At 44.2% G+C, this 18,269-nt stretch overlaps 4 protein-coding genes and 1 long non-coding RNA gene across 8 annotated transcripts in view; 4 read left to right on the top strand and 1 right to left on the bottom strand.

The window, feature by feature from the left end:
* The window catches only part of LOC103464274 (nuclear factor 7, brain-like), a 154,799-nt gene that overhangs the window by 127,261 nt on the left and 9,269 nt on the right, over positions 1 to 18,269 (top strand). The gene's annotated exons all lie outside the window — the stretch shown is intronic.
* On the top strand, positions 1,323 to 6,409 carry oser1 (oxidative stress responsive serine-rich 1). Of its 2 annotated transcripts, none has more exons than XM_008408254.2 (4): positions 1,323 to 1,491; positions 4,556 to 4,665; positions 4,895 to 5,014; positions 5,330 to 6,409. In XM_008408254.2, the coding sequence occupies exons 1-4, from the start codon at positions 1,468 to 1,470 to the stop codon at positions 6,150 to 6,152; spliced, it is 1,077 nt and encodes a 358-aa protein (XP_008406476.1). In that variant the 5' UTR covers positions 1,323 to 1,467; the 3' UTR covers positions 6,153 to 6,409. The 2 variants fall into 2 exon arrangements, with proteins under 2 accessions (XP_008406476.1, XP_008406477.1); XM_008408255.2 differs by lacking the exon at positions 1,323 to 1,491 and adding an exon at positions 2,683 to 3,009.
* On the top strand, positions 7,227 to 11,439 carry manf (mesencephalic astrocyte-derived neurotrophic factor). The gene is made up of 4 exons (XM_008408257.1): positions 7,227 to 7,458; positions 8,987 to 9,108; positions 10,579 to 10,720; positions 10,862 to 11,439. The coding sequence occupies exons 1-4, from the start codon at positions 7,371 to 7,373 to the stop codon at positions 11,044 to 11,046; spliced, it is 537 nt and encodes a 178-aa protein (XP_008406479.1). The 5' UTR covers positions 7,227 to 7,370; the 3' UTR covers positions 11,047 to 11,439.
* On the bottom strand, positions 8,680 to 8,980 carry LOC103464271 (uncharacterized). Its single transcript, XR_533630.1, has 2 exons — positions 8,879 to 8,980; positions 8,680 to 8,788 (listed from the first exon to the last, which is right to left on the bottom strand). It is a non-coding gene; the product is annotated as an uncharacterized LOC103464271 (long non-coding RNA).
* Positions 11,532 to 16,276, top strand: rbm15b (RNA binding motif protein 15B). The gene has a single exon (XM_008408258.2). It carries the CDS (start codon positions 13,107 to 13,109, stop codon positions 15,579 to 15,581), a length of 2,475 nt encoding a protein of 824 aa, XP_008406480.1. The 5' UTR covers positions 11,532 to 13,106; the 3' UTR covers positions 15,582 to 16,276.

Here is an 18,269-nt window from a genome sequence, read left to right as displayed (position 1 = left end):
AATTATTTTAGATTTACAGAATCTCAGTTATCCTTCATAGCGGCTGAACCCGTATTACACCAAGCACTGTAGCTAATATTAGCTGGTATCTCGCCGGTGGACATAAATACAGTAAAGTATTATTCTAATCACAAAATATTCACAATAATATGTCCATCTTACTTGTGAAATGTTGTCTGTGGAGCCTCACATCAATAGTCCATAGATCAGAACAACAATATCCCTCAGTGCTGAGGCATCTTCTGCTGTTTTGATTGAGCAAAGTAGGAGGGACGACCGCTCCAAGATGGCCGCCGTATTTCCTGCGCCGGAGCAGCCAATGCGGGGTCTACTCTTACATTATGTCTATGACTCTCATCAAGTATGAATGGGAAGGTGACTGGCTGCTGGCTCTGTGTGTGTGTGAGGAAGCGGGTGAGCGGGCTGGTCAGTCCTCGCAAAATTTGGAGCATGATAATAAAAATTAAATAAATCGATAATTGTCACAGAACAAAGAAAAGGTTTGGAGTTGATTGATACGCGGACAGATGAGATTCCCCGAGTTAACCCAGTGCTGCCCTATACCACCATTAGTTTGCTGTGTTTTATAATAAGAAAACGTGATTATTATCATTAACGCTTTGGTGCAAAAAAACTGATTGAAAATCGATTTATTTACTGCATGTTTATGTCTGTTAAGAACACAATAGAGCGGCCACCGCAAGAAACGCTTACAGTATCAATTATGCCGCATGAACTGATCAGTAGATTATTGCGAGGGAACGCAAATGAAAAAAAATCCCATGTCCCGTGGAGGGCTCCGTCAGTGGTGAGGTGGTGGAAGGGTTCTAAGATCGACCAATGAGGGGAGACCAAAGTCCCCATGGGACTACATTTCCCAGAAGACACCACAGTGAGGCAGAGACAATGAGAGAGCAGGGTTTAAATATGGAGATAGCAGGACAGGGAAGAGGAGGTTCATGAATGACAGGATTTGCAGAGATGCTGTGGTTGACATGGTGGCAGTGGATCCTCTGCAGCGCCCCCTAGAGGCAGCAGCCAGAAGAAGCAGCAGATTTAAAACAAAACCAGAAGCTTTGATCAGAGACCTAAGAAAACTTCCGGGCCTCCTTCGGGTTCAGGACTTTGTTTTACACAGAACAGCGCCACCTAATGACAACTTACCCATTTTTTCACCGTAAGATGGAGATGCCATTTCCATTTGATGAAGACTTGAACTAATTGGACAGCAGCTGAATTCATTTTTGTTTTGTCAGATCTGAACATTTTCATTTGGTTCTGTTGTGGATAAAAAGAGTCACTTTGGTAAAGCAGACATGATTTCCTGCCTGGAAGGTTTTTCCTCTGGGACATAATCAGCCCCCCAGAGACGGTGACAGAGATTGAGAAATCTCTGTTAGATAAACATGAGAACAGCTCTCCACTTTTTGTTTACTTCTTCCTCTTCTTCTTCACGGTTCTTTGAGGATGGAACAGGTTTGGCGACTTACTGTAAGTTCTTTCACTGTTTGCTGATTCTGTTTCTGATCCCTGAGGGAAAACAGGCACACCCTGCCGAAGCATTCTGGGCCATTCTCAAAAAAACGTTAACTCTGTAACCCTGCAGAGCAAACAGAGCAGCTCCGGCAGGAAAACCCTGAGCAGGTGCTGCCTCCTGGCGGCCGTTTTCAGTGGTGCACTGGGGAAAAAAACTACTTCTCCGGAGAGCAAAATTACTACTCTAAATAATTTTTTTTAAATGCTAAAATGCTACTAGAATACACTTAATGTTTCAAAGTCAATTCAATTCAATTAAAAAATAATCCAAGAGGGAAATTAAATGTTCTTGAAACTCATTAATTTATATTCTTCAGAGTAATTGAAGATAACAGACTTGCATATGAAAAATTCTAATGTTTAAAAGTCTTTATTTTGAATTATTTGGATTAATTATTATGTTTTCTCAAATGTACAAAGACCAAATTCCACTTCCAAAAGTCCTGATTTCGCACACAGATGTATTTACATATATTTAAAAATGATATTTGTGGTTCAATTGATTGATCAAAATTTCTATTACTTGAAATAATTTTTTTAAAGCTTTCTGAACGTCTGACAGTTGTTTTCATATTTTAATTTTTAAAAACAATAAGAAGATTTAGCTTTAAAAAATGTCCTAAAGTTTGTATCTGAAGGAACTTAAGAGAGAAAAATAAAAAATCTGTGTGTTTGTAGATCTGAAGGATAGTTTCTAATATTTTTGACTGACATATAATCAGACAATACTGTGGTATTTGTCAAGAAACCTTCAAAGTATTACACAAACATGATGCTTTTTTGAATACTCAATATGATAATCAATAACTAAAATAACTGTTAGCAATTGCTTAGTTTTAAGTGAAGTACAGATTGAAAAATAGAATAATTAATATATACTGTACATTATTTATAAATGTTATAATAGGTTCAGTTTTTATTAAATTGATAAAACGAAATATATTTTAAGCATAAAATAGGCACCTGTAGAGCTCCATAATAGTTTTCTTTTTTTTTCCAGGTGTATAAATGTAAGATAATATGATAATAACAGTACAGGGTAAACATCAAGGATGAATAAAATATTTTTGTAATACTAATTAATAAATAAGGCTTCAAATCCAAACACATTTTAACGACACCACGGGACTTCCATACTGCTCGTCGGGTTTGTTTCTGGGCTAGTGACGTCAGTTGTTGCAGAGTCACTGCAGACGGTTCGACTGTAAACAAGACGCTTCTGACGGAGAAAAGTCCCGATCCGGTTCGAAAACCCCGAATATTTGGCTGCTGTAGATATTTAGCGCTGGTGTCGGTCCATTAGCGGTTCCGTAGAACCTGCTCCGGGTTTTGAGTCTGCCGTGTTTTTTTTGGATCGTGTTTTGGCGGAGAGAGAGCTAGCATTAGCTTCTACCCTTTAGCCTCTTTGGAACCAGCCAGAATCTTCTGGACTCTTCTGGACTTGTGCTTGGCGTGGCCCGGACAACCTGAGCCGTGAGTTCTGGGATTCTACCCGTCTATCAATTCAGAGTTTAAAGCTGTTCGGAACTGCGGAGGTTCCGTCCAGTCAGTTAGCTGCTTCATTAGCATGCTAACAGGGGCGCTAAAGTTAGCCAAACTAAAAGCACATTTCACAGATTTAGACAACATTTGATCAGATCTAACTCCCTATACTAGTCGACCCGGGACTGAATTATTCTGCATTTTAATAGACTCTTTAAAACTTAGTTATTGTTTGGAGAAACTTTTAGTTCAAGTATGAAAGCACAGAAAACTCAGTTTAAAAGACCAGGGATGTTGCGTCAACAGTGGCACCTTCAGGTTTAGCAAATATTTTAAAGAACCAAATAATGTTTTTAATTATAGATAAGAGGTGGATTACATTGTCTTATAATCTTATCACAATATTTGTTAATATTTATTGAAAATAACAAAACTTACAATGAAGACAAACTCATTTTCAAACAGGCATCTTTAGGACACCAGTGACATGGAGCGTGATTATTTACACTCATCTACCCAGAGTAACTGCATTTACTAATATTCTCATTTTTATTGATACTTTAATGAGACCAGAAGTAGAGAGAATAGTATATATCACTATTCTGGAATTTTGGGAGGTTTTGAAACATTTTCAAGTTAGTATTTATTGTTCTGATACATCAAAATTCTTATCCCAATAAGAAATGTTTCTCAATAATGAATATCTGTCTTTCATAGTTATTATATTTTTAGCCTTTCATCAGTTAATTACATAAAATTTTATGAGAACGACACTAAAAGTGGCAGAAATGCAGATTTAGATCAACATCCCATAGAACAAATGTAATCCGTCCTTTCTGTAAAATCTAGAAACATAAAAAATGTGTTTCTTTTACAATAACGCAAATTTCTTTCAATAGATACTCATCAGAAATGATAAGTTGTCTTTTCTTTTAAAGGCTGGATCACCTTAGTGGCCTTAAACGGGTTTTATTCAGCAGAACTGAGGAAAATGTTTCTATCAGTGATCTGGATAATTCAGATCAGGATCGAAATATTACACAATTTACTTTAAACATAAACTAGAATTTCGGAAATGTATTCTATTTGTAAAAAGACAAAAAGATTTCAAGGCCTTTTTATTCAGATTTTAGATCTGAAAAACTTGACATATTTTAAACTAAAGCTTTTAAAATGTTTTATTGTACAGCTTAAAACTCAGAGTAAAGTGGTAAAATAATCCCACATCTTTAAAATTTTAGAAAATGGTGTGATAGAGATATTTTGTTAATAACTGTGACTATAGTCCGTTGCCATAGAAACAGCCATAGTAACGTTGCTCCCAGTGAGAGAAAAAGAAGCCTGGACTGTAATAATCAGCTAAACAGCGCCTCCATGTGGTGGAGAATCATAACTGACTTGTATGATGGGTTCAAGGGTCACTGTTGAGAAAGTGGAAGCGTTTAGTCGTCGTGGGATCAAAGCCGAGCGGGTCGAGGATCCAGGCCCAGTGGAAAGCGAGCGTGTGAATAGTTTTGACGAGGCGTTTGTGTTGCAGCTGGGGGGCTGGTCGGAGCAGCCTCCTCCCACCATGGAGGCAGGAGGGAAAGACTGCGAGGAGGAGACGCTGCAGACGGCCTTCAAGAAGCTCAGGGTCGATGCTGAGAGGTAGGCGACCTTTGACCCTGGAGTGTGATGTTGTTACTTCAGGTTCAGGCTTTTCGTCTCGGCTTTTCCTAAACGGATCAGGAAAAGACTCCTGATTGGTTCCTGCTGATGAATCCCTCATCCAATCTGGACCAGAACCGGATGTGAAATTCAGTTTTTGCTTTAATGTTCCTCTCTGCGGTCTGTGGAAACATTTCAGATCAAGACGATTTCTCTTCTGTTTGTCCAGTTTGTCCGGAGCTGAGAGCGTTTCCGAAGCGTTGACGCCCAGAGCGCCGGCCCGGGTCGGTCTGGACGGCGCCAGCGGAGTGAAGGCCAAACTCAGCAACTCCAAGGACACCTGGCACTGGTAGGTGGACCCGGCCTGGACCTGCAGCCATACGGCAGGCTGTCTTGGCATAGAGTCAGTCCGTATCAGTCCGGGTTCTGCTGGATCAGAGAAGGTCAGGAAGTTTCTCACCATCTCAGCTCAGAGCTTCTACGAAGCTGCAGTTTGTCATTTTTATAAAAATGTTTTCTACGTATTTGTTAAAATTATCTCCATGTTGTGACAGTTTAATATGAGACAGATAATCTAATGAGCTCCTCTATCATCTGAACTAATTCATCTGATCAGAACCAGAACCGGCAGATATTCCCATCCTTCCCGTCTTTTCTCCTTCAGCTGCACGAGGAAAACCTCCAGAGGAACGTCATCGCGGAGCCAGCGCCGTCGACGGTCGAAGTCGCCCATCTTACACCCGCCCAGGTTCACCTACTGCAGCAGCGCCGCTTCGGCTCTGGCGCCCCCTGGTGGTGGCCTGAAGCAGCAGCGGCTGGCTGCGTCCGACCCGGCAGCCGACGACGTTCCGGTCCAGGCAGAGCGGCGTTCCTCCGCCGTGCCGGGCTGCGGCTCCCCTGTTCTTTTTGGAGTCAGTCCGAGTTATGAGACCCGGGTGGGGGGCGTGGGCCCATCGCCAGAGGTTGCCACGGCAGCAGCGCCCCCACGGTGGGAAGGCGGGCACTCCGGTGAGGAGAAGGTTTCCTCGGATGGAGCCTCGGCGCCGCTGAGGTCTGATGCCGCAGATTTCCGGGCTCTCTCCGAGCTACACTGCGTAGAGGGAACGCAGCCCCCCTGCGGCTGCCCCCGCGGTGCTGCCACCGGCTCACAGGATGGCGGCGAGCACGAAGCTGGATCCGGCTGCGGCTGCAGGCAGCAAGGACCCGGCTGGAACAGCGTGGAGGTTTACTCCTTCACGGGGCTGCGCAGCGTCCAGCAGGACGAGGCCAGAACTCTGAGCGGCAGCTCCGCCGCGTCGCCGCTGGCGTCCTGCAGCTCCGCCCCCTCCGCGGCGTCGCCGCTGGCGTCCGGCTCTCCCCGGTCCTGCTCGGAGCAGGCGCGCGCCTACGTCGATGACATCACGATAGAGGACCTCTCTGGCTACATGGAGTACTACCTCTACATCCCCAAGAAGATGTCGCACATGGCGGAGATGATGTACACCTAGACCTTCAGCAGTCAGACAGGAGAGGTTTGGGTTAGATTAAAGATGTTTTAATCTGGATTATAATCCCTTCAGCTTGACTGGATCGTGCCACAGCCAAGCGTCTCTGTAGGTTTCATCTGGCTTCTGTATCTTCTGTCAATCACTCTGTTTTCCAGATTTCAAGTTTACAAATGAAGTTGCCAAAACTCGCCGGAGTTTTAATCCCAGCTGGGATTCTGTCTGTGGTTCCTGGATGAATAAAGAAGCTGAATGATCTACTGGGAATGTTGTTGTTTTTCTTCAGAAAATAATCTGTTGATTTCAGGATTTCCTGAGACTTTAGAGTTAAATCTCTCGACGCAGTGCCATCTCTTCCTGCAGGTTCACCAGGATTCTTACACCTGAAGGTCAGAGTTCAAATGTTCCTCTGAAACAGCAGAGAGTTGTCCGGATCGTAGGACTCTTTCACAGCCTCAGCTTGGAAATTACGGAATTATTTCTTCACTTTTATCCAACACTAAAGACCAGGAGGCCCTGAGTGCAGATTAAACCTGATTTGAAGTATAAGTGTAACACTCCATAATTTAATTGTGTTTTTACATCATTTAGCATCTAAAATATGTTTTAAAATCATTAAAACATCAGAACAGTTGATTACAGTTATTTTCAACCATAACTGTAAAATTTAAATGTCTGCACAATTTCCCAGTTTGGTCTTGTTGCCTTTCTACTTAAAATGATTAATGACTGAGTATGTAGTACAATTCTACAAATATTTTAATATATTTATCAAGAATAAAGTCAAGTAGAGGAGCTTGTTGCTCTTTTCTGTTGCTTTAATATAACAAGTTTTATCTCAGTGAATTTAATCCGTGTTTATCTTAAATAGTGTGTCTGGTTTTATTCTCAAAATGGGTTTAAACTTTTTATAATTATTATTTTATTATGTATTTTTTCCCTTCTCTGGGGAAATCCTGTCATTTTAATAACACAGTGTCGCTGTGGACCAATCAGACCGCGACAACTGGACGTTGTCCTGGTGCCGCGATCCAATCAGAGGAAAGTGCGTGTAGGTTTGTGGATGCTCTGACCAATCAGGAGGCGCGTGTGCGGGAGCCGATACTCTACCAGCTTTACCGGCGTCCGTCAGCTCCGAAGCGGCGGAGACTCATGAGTTCAGATAGTCGGTGTCCCTCAGCGGTTCCACGGACGTCCTTCTGACTGTATTGAAGCCGAAAAATGTTGAGTTTGAGCGGGTTGTCGGTGGCTCTGGCCCTCGCCCTTTTACCGGGACCTGTTGAAGGCCTGAAGGAAGGAGAATGTGAAGGTAGGACGAGGCGCTAGCTGCTGTTAGCAGTGGCTAAACCAGCTTTGAGCTCCAGAAACTTTCCAGCAGCAGAGAAAATGATTCAAACTTTACCCGATTTGTTGGTTTTTGAGATGTTTGACTAAATCCTGGATTTGTGTGTTCACGTTTGTATTGATCAAAGAGGAGAAATCAACACCTTCCTAAATGTGATGTCATCTGAACGAAGTTTGGTGCCGAAATGCACCGTTAAATCCACCCGAAGACACCGGGGAGGAAATCTTCATTCACCCAACCACATTTCTCAACGTGTTCATCGCAGGCATGAAGTTTTATGGTTTTCATAGAAAATTATAAATGGGATAGAGGACGAAAAGTAAACATAATTAAGCAAATAAATTAAAAATAGTTTAACAGTTAAGATCTTCCCCTACTTTAACGGACGGTTGGTAATATGTCTGAAACTAGGGCCAATAATTTACAAGTTAGTCAGTGAATGCAGCACCAACTGATGTGAACATTGCGTTCTGGGAGTGGATGTTGGAACTGGATCTACTTGTTTTAGAACAGAAATGGAGCTGCTGATCCCTCCTGCTGACCCATTAAAGATCACAGAACCACAACTGGACCAATGCACCATCAGGTGGATGGTCATTTCAAGGCCACGGTATCAGGATGAGAGGCGTAGATGCTTTTGGACAAAGGTTTGCTGGGTCCAACGGTTCTGCAGAACTCTTACAGCAGAATCTGATCCAGGATATCTGAAATGTTCTGGACAAATCCAGAACCAGATGGACCAGGAATGAAGCGAATCCGTCTCTGGTCTGGAGGAACGAGAACTGGCTGATTTCTGCTGAAATCAGGAGGTTTAACTTCATGTTGGTGCTCCTGGTTATAAGTAGTTAGTTGATTGTAGTATTTTAAAAACGTTGCTGTGTGATGCAAAGATGATCAGATGTTAAATAATCAGGGGAAACGTCCAGAGTCGACCCAAATTATGAAAACACACAAACATGATCCTTTTTATTATTATTAATAACTAAACCAGCTTACTAGCTGCATTAAAATGTATTCAGCTGATTTAAAACCATAATCTATGGGTCAAAGTTCAGAGGAAGATGTGACTAAAGTGATTAACTTTTGGAATATGACCCAAAATATTTTCTGAAAACCTTCATGTTGGTCAGTTTGTTTGCACTTGAGAAAATTTTCCCAATCAGAGGGAAAAATATCTGAGTGAAATCAGTTGGTTCTGCAGTGAATTCAGCTGCAGGCAGATTTTATTCAAACGGCTCAAAACTTTCAGGGTTTGGATCTTTTTCCAGGCTGGGACAACCTTAATGCTGTTTTCCTGAAAGCATTAAAGAAATTTCAAATCATAACTGTTGTTATATTAATAAAACCCAGGTTGTTTTAGTCCAATATTCCTGCTTTTACTGACTAATCTTTGTAGTTTTCCAGGGATAATCCTAATCTCAGACTTGAGGTTCTGGACTCGTCAATCTTCTCTTATTAAGCTTTGACCGTGTTCATCTTCCGTTTGTTCCAGTGTGCGTCTCCTTCCTGGGGAAGTTTTACGAGTCGCTGAAGGACTCCAACCCCAACAGCGCCGAAGTTGAGAAGGAGCTGCTGAAGAGCTGCAGTGACACCAAAGGAAAAGAGAACAGATTTGTGAGTAAATCGCTGATCTGGGAGTTGGATGTTGGATGTCTGTCTTCAGGTTTTGCTTTAGATCCGAGTGTAAAATTCATTTTCATTTTGGACCACGTCAACATCATAAAAGCTCTTACAGGGCTGGTAGCCTGAATGTATTGATGAAACCCATTATTAACAGTTAAAATATGTATGGATACACCAGTAAGAAAATTTGGGCCAATAACTGATATTTAGCTATATATATATATATACACACACACACCATTTTGACAGAAATAAAAGTCAACAAGATGAAAACAAATTTTGGTTGCTATCGGCTACTGGTTTTTTGTTTGTTTTTTTTCATACATTTTTACGATAGTGGAATTGCAAATAAAACAAACTGGAGGGACTGATAGTAATTTGATTTGATAAATTAATATTTAATCACAGAACTTTTATCATGAAGGTTGTATTGTGTCTCTCTGGAGTCTGGACTAGATCGCTCAAAATAACAATGGATAATAAATTGTCCCAGGAATTATTGCGACAAATGATAACATTGTTTCGTCACCTTTTTTTTTTTAATATCTTGATAATGGCATAACACAAGTTCACCCTCAAAGATCAATAAACTTTGATTTTGTACTGGTCACGTCACACTGGGACAAAAGACATTTTAAATATCCAAAATAAAACATGACAACCAAAAATAATAGACAAAATGGAAATAAAAAAACACACAAACCCAAACCATAAATAAAATGGATCACAAAGTCTTTGTAAACAAATTTTCCCTTTAAAAAATATTAATCAGAATAGAAATTATTGAGCTCACTTAAATGTATCATGAAATTAGTCCATTGCTTGAGATAGGCTTAATTGAGATCAGTGCTTTTCAGAGAGGTGCCCACCAGGGGGCGCTGTGGGAGCCTCACAATGTTGAAGACATGAGAAAAAACATGAGTAAAAAATTCATCCCCAGCTTTTTAATCTTAAATGAGTTTTGTTTGTTTTTCAAAATAAGTTAAACTTATTTAAATATTACTTCTGATATTCAGACCAAAGAAACAAAATATGGGAAATGTGGGAATAAAGAAAAAATTGTGATTAATTAAAAAAAAAATTACATATTTTCTTATAAAAAGAGATTATTGTGACAAAGTTGTTTTGCCTGGTAGTAAAGTCATAATATTATCTGATAAGATTTTTCCACCACAGAGCACACAGCCATTTAAACGAGTCAGTATTTTTGCTAAATTTATATGATTATTGAATAGTAAATAAAAAAATTATAATCTAAAAGTTGTTTATGCATTTTGTAACATTGTCTGTGGGTTTGCCAACGGGGTCAGAGGTTAAACGTTTTGGACCTTCTTCGCTAGAGGGCCACATACAATGCTTTGTCAGGCCAGATTTGGCCCCCTGGCCTTCAGTTTGACACCCGTGGTTTAGATGTTGGAACATGTTCTGATCCGATCTCTCCCATCTCATCCGTGTGTCCAGTGTTACTACATCGGTGCGACGAGCGACGCCGCCACCAAGATGATAAACGAAGTGTCCAAACCGCTCAGCTACCACGTCCCAGTGGACAAGGTCTGTGAGAAGCTCAAGAAGAAGGACGGTCAGATCTGCGAGCTGAGATACGGTAAGCTGGGTTCTGTCCATACGGGTCGGTTCTGTCCAGCCGGGTCGGTTCTGTCCAGCCGGGTCGGTTCTGTCCATACGGGTCGGTTCTGTCCAGCCGGGTCGGTTCTGTCATTCCTCATGTTTGTTTGTATTCCTGCAGACAAGCAGCTGGACCTGACCACGGTGGACCTGAAGAAGCTGAAAGTCAAGGACCTGAAGAAGATTCTGGATGAGTGGGACGAGTCGTGCAAAGGCTGCGCCGAAAAGTCCGACTTCATCCGCAAGATAACTGAGCTCATGCCTAAGTATGCGCCTGCAGCCGCCGAGGCACGGACAGACCTGTAGCGGCGGGGACACTGACTCTGGACAGACAGGAAGTCCTGCCAGGAAGAGCACGTCTCGGTCTGCTCTGCAGGCTCAGAGTTTCTACTGTACTTTAAACTGAAGTTCCTGCTCCTCCGATCCTTTCACAATAAGAGCCCGAGTTCGTCTGCATCCCAGAATCCCCGACCAGCGGAGGAAAAACGGACCAGCAGCGGCTCACCGTCATCATCCTGGAGTCCGTTCAGCCCCAACACGTTTCTGAGCAGCTCCCCCTGCTGATTGTTTACGGAACTGCACATCTGAATTAAAACCTGGTTCTGATTTATAGGAGGATTCGGACCCACTCCACCGGTTCTTTCTTCGGCTGGTTCTGTTCCAATTGAACCAGTCAGACCATTAAACACATTGAGTCACTTCCTGTCTCCTCCGCTTCGTTATTTACGAGTTTCCAGCTGGATTAAAACCACCATCACTGCCAGCAGCCGTACAGCCCAAATTATTTTATTTTGAAAGGGCGTTCAGACTAACATTCAGACAGGAAGTAGACGTAGCATAAAGTGGCCCGTTTATGGTTTGTATTCCTGGTTCTGTTAAATCCCAGTCCAATTCTTATTTAGGTGATTTTCGGTATTTATTAAAGGTTTTTCCAAACTTTTTTGTTTTGACTTTATGTGAATAAAATGATCTGGTTCTGCTCTCTGGCTTCCCTCCTTCAGAACCTCTGACTGCTGAGGTTTAAACCTGGTTCTGTGGTTCTGAAGAACTATGGCATCTTTTCTGCTGCTTCTTTTTTTATATTCATTTAAGAATTAAAATCAACTTTGGGAGAATATGTTTCAGTTTAAGAATGTGACATTCCAGAAACATTTGAGTTAAGCTCCAGTAAAGATATAAAAAGTGGACATTAAGCCAGAAAACGGCATAAATGTTGAGATTTAAATTTTCATCTTGGATCGTATCAATTAAAATAATTTCCTGCAGTTCATTGATCCTTGTAGCATTTCCTTTCCAAAGCTCTAAGTGATGATTTGTCTCATTTTTCTGCAAACATCTTTAGCTGTTCTTTGGAATCAGTCAGTCCAGCAAAAACTTTGTTTTACAATGTTTTGTATTATATGCTCTGAAATTTTCTAAATTTCTATTTTTAATTTTCTGAATTATTTTCTAGCACCTGGCATTCTTTAACGAGCAAAACATGCTGAAAACTGGACAAAAGTAAAGAAGTCAGAGATATGAAATAAATGCAAAAGCAGAATTTCTTTAAAATTTGAGCTTCTTGTTGTGACAAGATATAAAATAGTTTGATGAAAAGACACAAGGGGGCTCCTCACGCTCTTTTTGCTGTAAAATGTTTCATATCTTTTTGTTTTATCAATCTGGCAGTTTCTAGGAATAATATATTCAAACAATAGCCTCTTATTTCCTTAGACTTCCATACTTGAACAAGCATAAAATATGCATTCTGAAAATTTGTGAAAAAGTATGGAAACCAGAGTTGGGAAATAAATACGGATCTGTATCTTGTTAAAAGTTTGTATTTCATATTGAAACAAAATATAAAAATATTCATCTGACCAATTAGGATGTTTTAAAAATCATAAAAAATCGCCACTTTTAAATGACACCAGCATCCCTGCGACGATGATCTCTATATTTTGATTTTTAATAAATCTTCATAAAGGCTCCTTAAAAGATTCAAAGAAGTTTGTTTTCATTCAAATTTAGCAGAAATGTATCAGTTTCTACTCAAAATGGACAAATGTTTTGAAATCAAATCGTAACGTCATGACGTCAGCTGCCTTTGCGTCACCGCGCCCTCCGTCCTCCTCAGGGAACGCGCACATTCCTATTGTCCAAGATGGCGGCCCTGGTGCAGCTCCTGTGATGCTGAAATGTTTCCCATCGTTTCTAACCGTTTTTACCGTAAATGTGCCAAAAATCAGCGGCCGCCCTGGAAGCGCGTCTCTCCCTGAAGCCGTCCCCAGTCGCCTCTTCTCCACAAACACTCCAGGAACCCGCTCCGAGCGCCGAATTCCCGCTGCACGGCACCGAAAAGTTTGGGCTCCATCCTTCGGTGAAAGATGAAGAGGCAGGCCGGGAGAGAGAGCAGCCCGTCCCGGGCTATCGCTAAGCGGATACGGGAAAGGGAGCGGGAGGGCGCCCGCAGAGAGGAGCTACCCCCGCCGCCTCTGGCTCTGCTGCTGGCGGAGAGCCGGAGCTATCACCGCCGTAGCCGCAGCAGGGAGCGGGAGAAGCCGCGGCTCAGAGAGGAGCGGGCGGCCGCCCTGGAGCTCCACCACCGACATGAACTCAGCCTGCTCGGCCGCCCGCCGCTGCGCTCTGCCGGGCCGCCCGCCGCCAGGCCCGGGACTCTGGAGTACAAGACGCTGCTCATCAGCAACCTGGGCTCGCAGGTGTCGGACGAGGACGTGGAGGACGCGCTGTTCCACGAATTCAAAAAGTTCGGGGACGTGAGTGTGAAGCTGTCCCACACCCCGGAGCTGGGCCGGATCGCCTACGTGAATTTTCGCCACCCGGAGGACGCTAAGGAGGCCCGGCACGCCAAGTCGTCCCGCCTGGTTCTGGGGGAGCGCCAGCTGAAGATAGAGCCCATGTACGTGAGGAGGCGGAGTGTGACCCCGCCGGACGTCGGGTACCTCCCCCTGCATGCACCGTACCCCTACCGGCAGCGCTCCCTGTCCCCGCCCGGGCCCGCCGTAAACAGCCTGCGGGAGCTGCGGGCCCGGCAGTACGCCCTGGAAAGCCTGGCACTGACCCGGGACCGGGACCGGCTGCTGGATTACTATGGGATGCTGGATGAGAGGGGGCGACCCTTCGGGTTTCCCGCCATGCCCGTGGTGGAGGACCTAAAGCCGGAGGACGACCAGAGGGCCACCAGCAACCTGTTCATCGGGAACCTGGACGGGAACGTGACGGAGGCGGAGCTCCGGCGGGGCTTTGATAAGTATGGCGTCATCGAGGATGTGGTGATCAAACGCCCGGCCCGCGGCCAGGGAGGCGCTTACGCCTTCGTGAAGTTCCAGAACCTGGACATGGCCCACCGGGCCAAGGTGGCCATGCAAGGCCGGTTAATCGGTGGGAACCCCATAAAGATTGGCTACGGCAAGGCGAATCCCACCACCCGGCTGTGGGTGGGCGGCTTGGGCCCTGGGAACTCTCTGACCGCCCTGGCCCGGGAGTTTGACCGCTTTGGCAGCATCAGGAACATCGACTATGTGAAAGGGGACAACTTTGCCTACATTCAGTATGAAAGCCTGGATGCCGCCCAGGCCGCCTGCACCCAGATGAGGGGCTTCCCCCTGGGGGGCCCAGAGCACCGTCTCCGGGTGGACTTCGCCAAGGTGGAGGAGAGCCCCTCCCGGCCCTTCCCTCCCGGGTACCAGCCTCCCATCGCTCTCTCCGCCCACTACGACCTCCTGGGGGAGGCGTACAGCCGCCACCGCAGCCTGGAGAGGGAGCTGCGGGGCGGCCGGGAGCGCTCCCCGCCCCCCCAGAGCCTCCTCTCCCTCAGGGAGCGGGAGAGGGGCCTGCTGGAGAGAGACTTCCCCAGCAGCCCCACACGCAGCCTGGAGCGTCGGGTTGGAGGGGTGGAGGCCTTCGGGCGGAGCGGACGGGCGGTGCGGAGCCGCAGTAAGAGCCGGGAGCGGTGGCTGAAGGAGCGGGAGGAGAGGCGGACCCGCAAGAGGAGCCGCAGCCCGTCTGCCGACCGGCCGCCAGAGGAGAAGGAGCGGGGGAGGTCGCGGGTTCGCGGTCCAGGGGCGGTGTCTCCTGATGCCAGCCCAGACCGGGCGCGGGTCCGTGCCCCTGACTCCACCACAGAGCCGCGGGACCACTCCCCGGACAGCGGCGCCGGACGGCACTCCGCCACCAACGAAGAAGAGCTTCCTGCCGGCCGCCACCACAGCAAGCGGTCCTCCAGCGACCACCTGAACAACCACCACCACCGTGCCGAGGCGGCCGGCGCCGCCTCGCCTGCCGCGGACGCCCCGGCCTCTCCCAGCACGCTGTCGGAGTTCGCCCAGGGCGCCCTGTCCAGGCTGTGGCGCGGCTTCTTTGCCCTGAAGAACAGCAGCTTCCCCACAGACCTGTTCCTGCTGGAGGGCGGCGCAGCCTACTTCCACACGGTGATGAAGGACAGCCTGAAGCTGCAGAGCCAGCCCAGCCAGCTGAAGATCGCCCAGCGGCTGCGCATGGACCAGGCCCGGCTGGACGAGGTGGCGCGCCGCATCAAGCTGGGCCGCCCGGACGGCTTCGCCATCCTGCTGGCCCTGCAGGGGCCCGTGGACCGCCAGGCGCAGGGGCTGGAGCCGGGCCTGCAGGTGCGCCTGCTGCGCCACCTGGTCACCTACCTGCGAAACAAGGAGGCGGCGGGCGTGGTGAGCCTGCCAGCCGCCAAGGAGGGCACCCCAGGCGCCATGCTGTACGCCTTCCCGCCCGGGGAGTTCTCGCAGCAGTTCCTGCAGGCGGCCAAGAGGACTGTGGGTAATCTGGAGGAGGAGCACATGGTCATTGTGATTGTCAACGACACTAACTGACTCCCGGGGCTTCCTCCATGTTGTTCAGTGTTTTGTTCAGTTTAAATGAATTCCAGCCAGTTACACTACATGTTCCTCTGCGACCCGGCGGGATGAAGGCGACCCGAAGGAACCTTTAGAAACACTTATGCAGCTGGTTTTTCTCCAGGAAGCTGGAAACGCGACACTAAAAGCTTCTTACTTTATCCGGTTTTCTCCATCCTGGAAACTTGCAGGATTTTTCTGGAAACTTGAAGCTAATCCTTTCCTGTTTTTATTTGGTGTTCCTCCTCTTCCTCGCTGTGTTCTGGTGTTCTTAGCATTCCAGTCCATTCTCCCAGCATGCACCAGGAGAGAAACCCTACCCGTCTCTGTTGAAACTTCCTGTTGATCCGTTTTGAGTCGTGCTTGTTCAGGATCGTTTTTTAAACTCCCAGCAGAGCCTCCATGTTTCCATCTGTTCTGGTTTTATTAGCGAACGGCAGATTTATGAAAGAGAAGAAAAAAAAACAAACGTTTTGACCCCAAAACTTTCAGCAATTTCAAAAACTCAAGAAGCAAATTGGACATTTTTATGGGAATGAGTTGGAAATATGAGCTGATCAGGATGAATGATGGTCATTAATGATTTGTGTTATAAAAAGAGGAATATTTGATGTTTTATTGTTTCATCTTAAAACTGAACATGTTTCTGAAATAAAACCAGAGTTTTTACAGCTGAAGCCTCTTTTCTGGATTTGAAACTGACTGAAATGAATTAAAGTCAAAGTTTAAAACTCATTATTCTTTTTCAGACACATCAAGGTCAACAAGGCTACTAAGTATTGATGAAAAAATTAAAATATCAATAAATAACTTGATAATATACGAGTTCCTCTTTAAATTAAATATGAAATGTATTTTCACCTTCATGCAATCTGTTATACAACACTGCTGATTTGATCTGATAATATTTAAAAACTCAACTGTAAAATTTAGTCTGGAGGGCCACAAAAACACTTCTAGTGGGCTGAATTTGGCCCGCGAGCCGTGAGTTTGACATGTACTTAAGTATTAAGAGGTAAAAAAAATAAAAGTTCTCTGAAGACTTATTCTTACCTGAAGAAAACGGCTCAAAAGTTTAAAGAACACAAATCAGATAGTTTAATGTATAAAATTTGCTAAATGTTAAGTGCTGGTAAAAGAAAAATTCAACTTTATTACAAAAAACTAATGTTTTGGACTAAATTAAAGAAGTACATGTCATTAATTTGATCCAAAATTAATGACATTTTGTTCAAAAACAATTTTTTGTTCTAAAGGTAAATAAATTGAGGAAGATATTAGGGGGGGGGGGAATCCTCAATATTAGGGAAAATATGGAGGAAAGTCATTGTAGATAAAACAATCAATTATCCACTGAGGAATAAATGTTTATGTAAAAAAAACTCTGAAATTAACTTTGCATTCACTAGAAAAAAAATTGGACATTCTGTGTCAGAAATACAAGAAACTTAATTTTCCATAATTAAAGGCAAACATTTAAAATAAAAATATATATTCTGGCATTATAACATCTAAAACGACTAAAAGAAAAACTTGTCAGGGATGTAGAGAAGATATTTTCTGACATGTCGATGTTTGTGCCACTAATGTCTGGAGTTTTTCCTTACAAATTACTGACCTCATAATATCAGGGAAAACTAAGTTTTAATATGATACATTTCTTGAATTATTATTAATTAATGCTCTTGAATCCTTTTAACTTTTATCTTGGAAAATTATAATTTTTTTTTACTACTTAAGACTGAATTAAAAAATTTTCTTGTAAAAATGTGAACTTTTTTATGAACATGTTCTCCTTCATGGATAATAATTAATTTTCAGACCTACTACCACGTCATATCCGTGGTATTAGATCATATTCGGGTTGAACAGCCAACAGTTGTGCTAATGTAAGACAGACATGACGGAATTAATCACCCCCGGTAGGTGGCGGTAAATGCACCGTAAGATGGTTCGCATTCGCCATTGAAACCCAAAAGAAGAAGAAAAGCAAAACATCAAGAAAAAGGCAGAAAGGCGGGGAAGGTGAGTCGGAAGGCGGGTCGACTGGTTGGCGGAAGAGGTACGACTAGACTGTGAATGGTTGGAAGGATGTCAGAGGGAAATGTGACAGGTAGTGATTGTGCGGAAATGGAAGAGGGTGCGTATGATGTGGAAAATGAAGGACCTTGGCAGATTCAAAAAGCTAAGCATAAACGGAAAAAATCAAGGCAGCAAATAGAATCATCTGTTTCCGAGGATGAAGGAGAAGCTATTAAGATGACAGAATTTAAAGTAATYCTGAAGTTTGTMAAAGAGGGTGTGTCCTTTGGAAATTGGAATCCAATAAAGCTCACAAAAGAAATCAATGCTCTGGTTGGAAAGGTGAAATTTGTTAAAGTATTAAGAGATGGATCGTTGTTGATTATCTGTAATGATATTAAACAAAAAGAAAAGGCGATGAATACAAAAAGAATCCTGGGTGAGAATGTGAGAGGAAGACTTTTGGATRACAAAAAGTATGTATGCGGAGTCATTTCGGGGATTCCACCYGATGTACCAGTTGATGACATCAAGTCTAATGTTTCAGGAGGGAAAGTGGTGGAAGCCAAACGATTGAAAAGAAATAAGAATGGAGAGAGGAGCGATAGTTTTTCTATCATGTTAAAATTCGAAGAGAACAGT

This window comes from Poecilia reticulata, linkage group LG5, assembly GCF_000633615.1.
Source record: "Poecilia reticulata strain Guanapo linkage group LG5, Guppy_female_1.0+MT, whole genome shotgun sequence".
In the NCBI taxonomy this organism is placed as follows: domain Eukaryota; kingdom Metazoa; phylum Chordata; class Actinopteri; order Cyprinodontiformes; family Poeciliidae; genus Poecilia; species Poecilia reticulata.
The sequence above is the reverse complement of the archived record's forward strand: the minus strand, read 5'-3'. Positions and strand labels throughout refer to the sequence as shown.

Excerpts from the sequence above, each read along its gene's own strand:
- oser1 (XM_008408254.2), top strand. The coding sequence starts at position 1,468 with ATGGAACAGGTTTGGCGACTTACT. Across the intron at positions 1,492-4,555 it reads AACAGGTTTGGCGACTTACT|CTGGGGGGCTGGTCGGAGCA; the intron begins GTAAGTTCTTTC and ends TTTGTGTTGCAG. Across the intron at positions 4,666-4,894 it reads CTCAGGGTCGATGCTGAGAG|TTTGTCCGGAGCTGAGAGCG; the intron begins GTAGGCGACCTT and ends CTGTTTGTCCAG.
- manf (XM_008408257.1), top strand. The coding sequence starts at position 7,371 with ATGTTGAGTTTGAGCGGGTTGTCGGTGGCTCTGGCCCTCGCCCTTTTA. Across the intron at positions 7,459-8,986 it reads GAAGGAAGGAGAATGTGAAG|TGTGCGTCTCCTTCCTGGGG; the intron begins GTAGGACGAGGC and ends CGTTTGTTCCAG. Across the intron at positions 10,721-10,861 it reads GATCTGCGAGCTGAGATACG|ACAAGCAGCTGGACCTGACC; the intron begins GTAAGCTGGGTT and ends GTATTCCTGCAG.
- rbm15b (XM_008408258.2), top strand. The coding sequence starts at position 13,107 with ATGAAGAGGCAGGCCGGGAGAGAGAGCAGCCCGTCCCGGGCTATCGCT.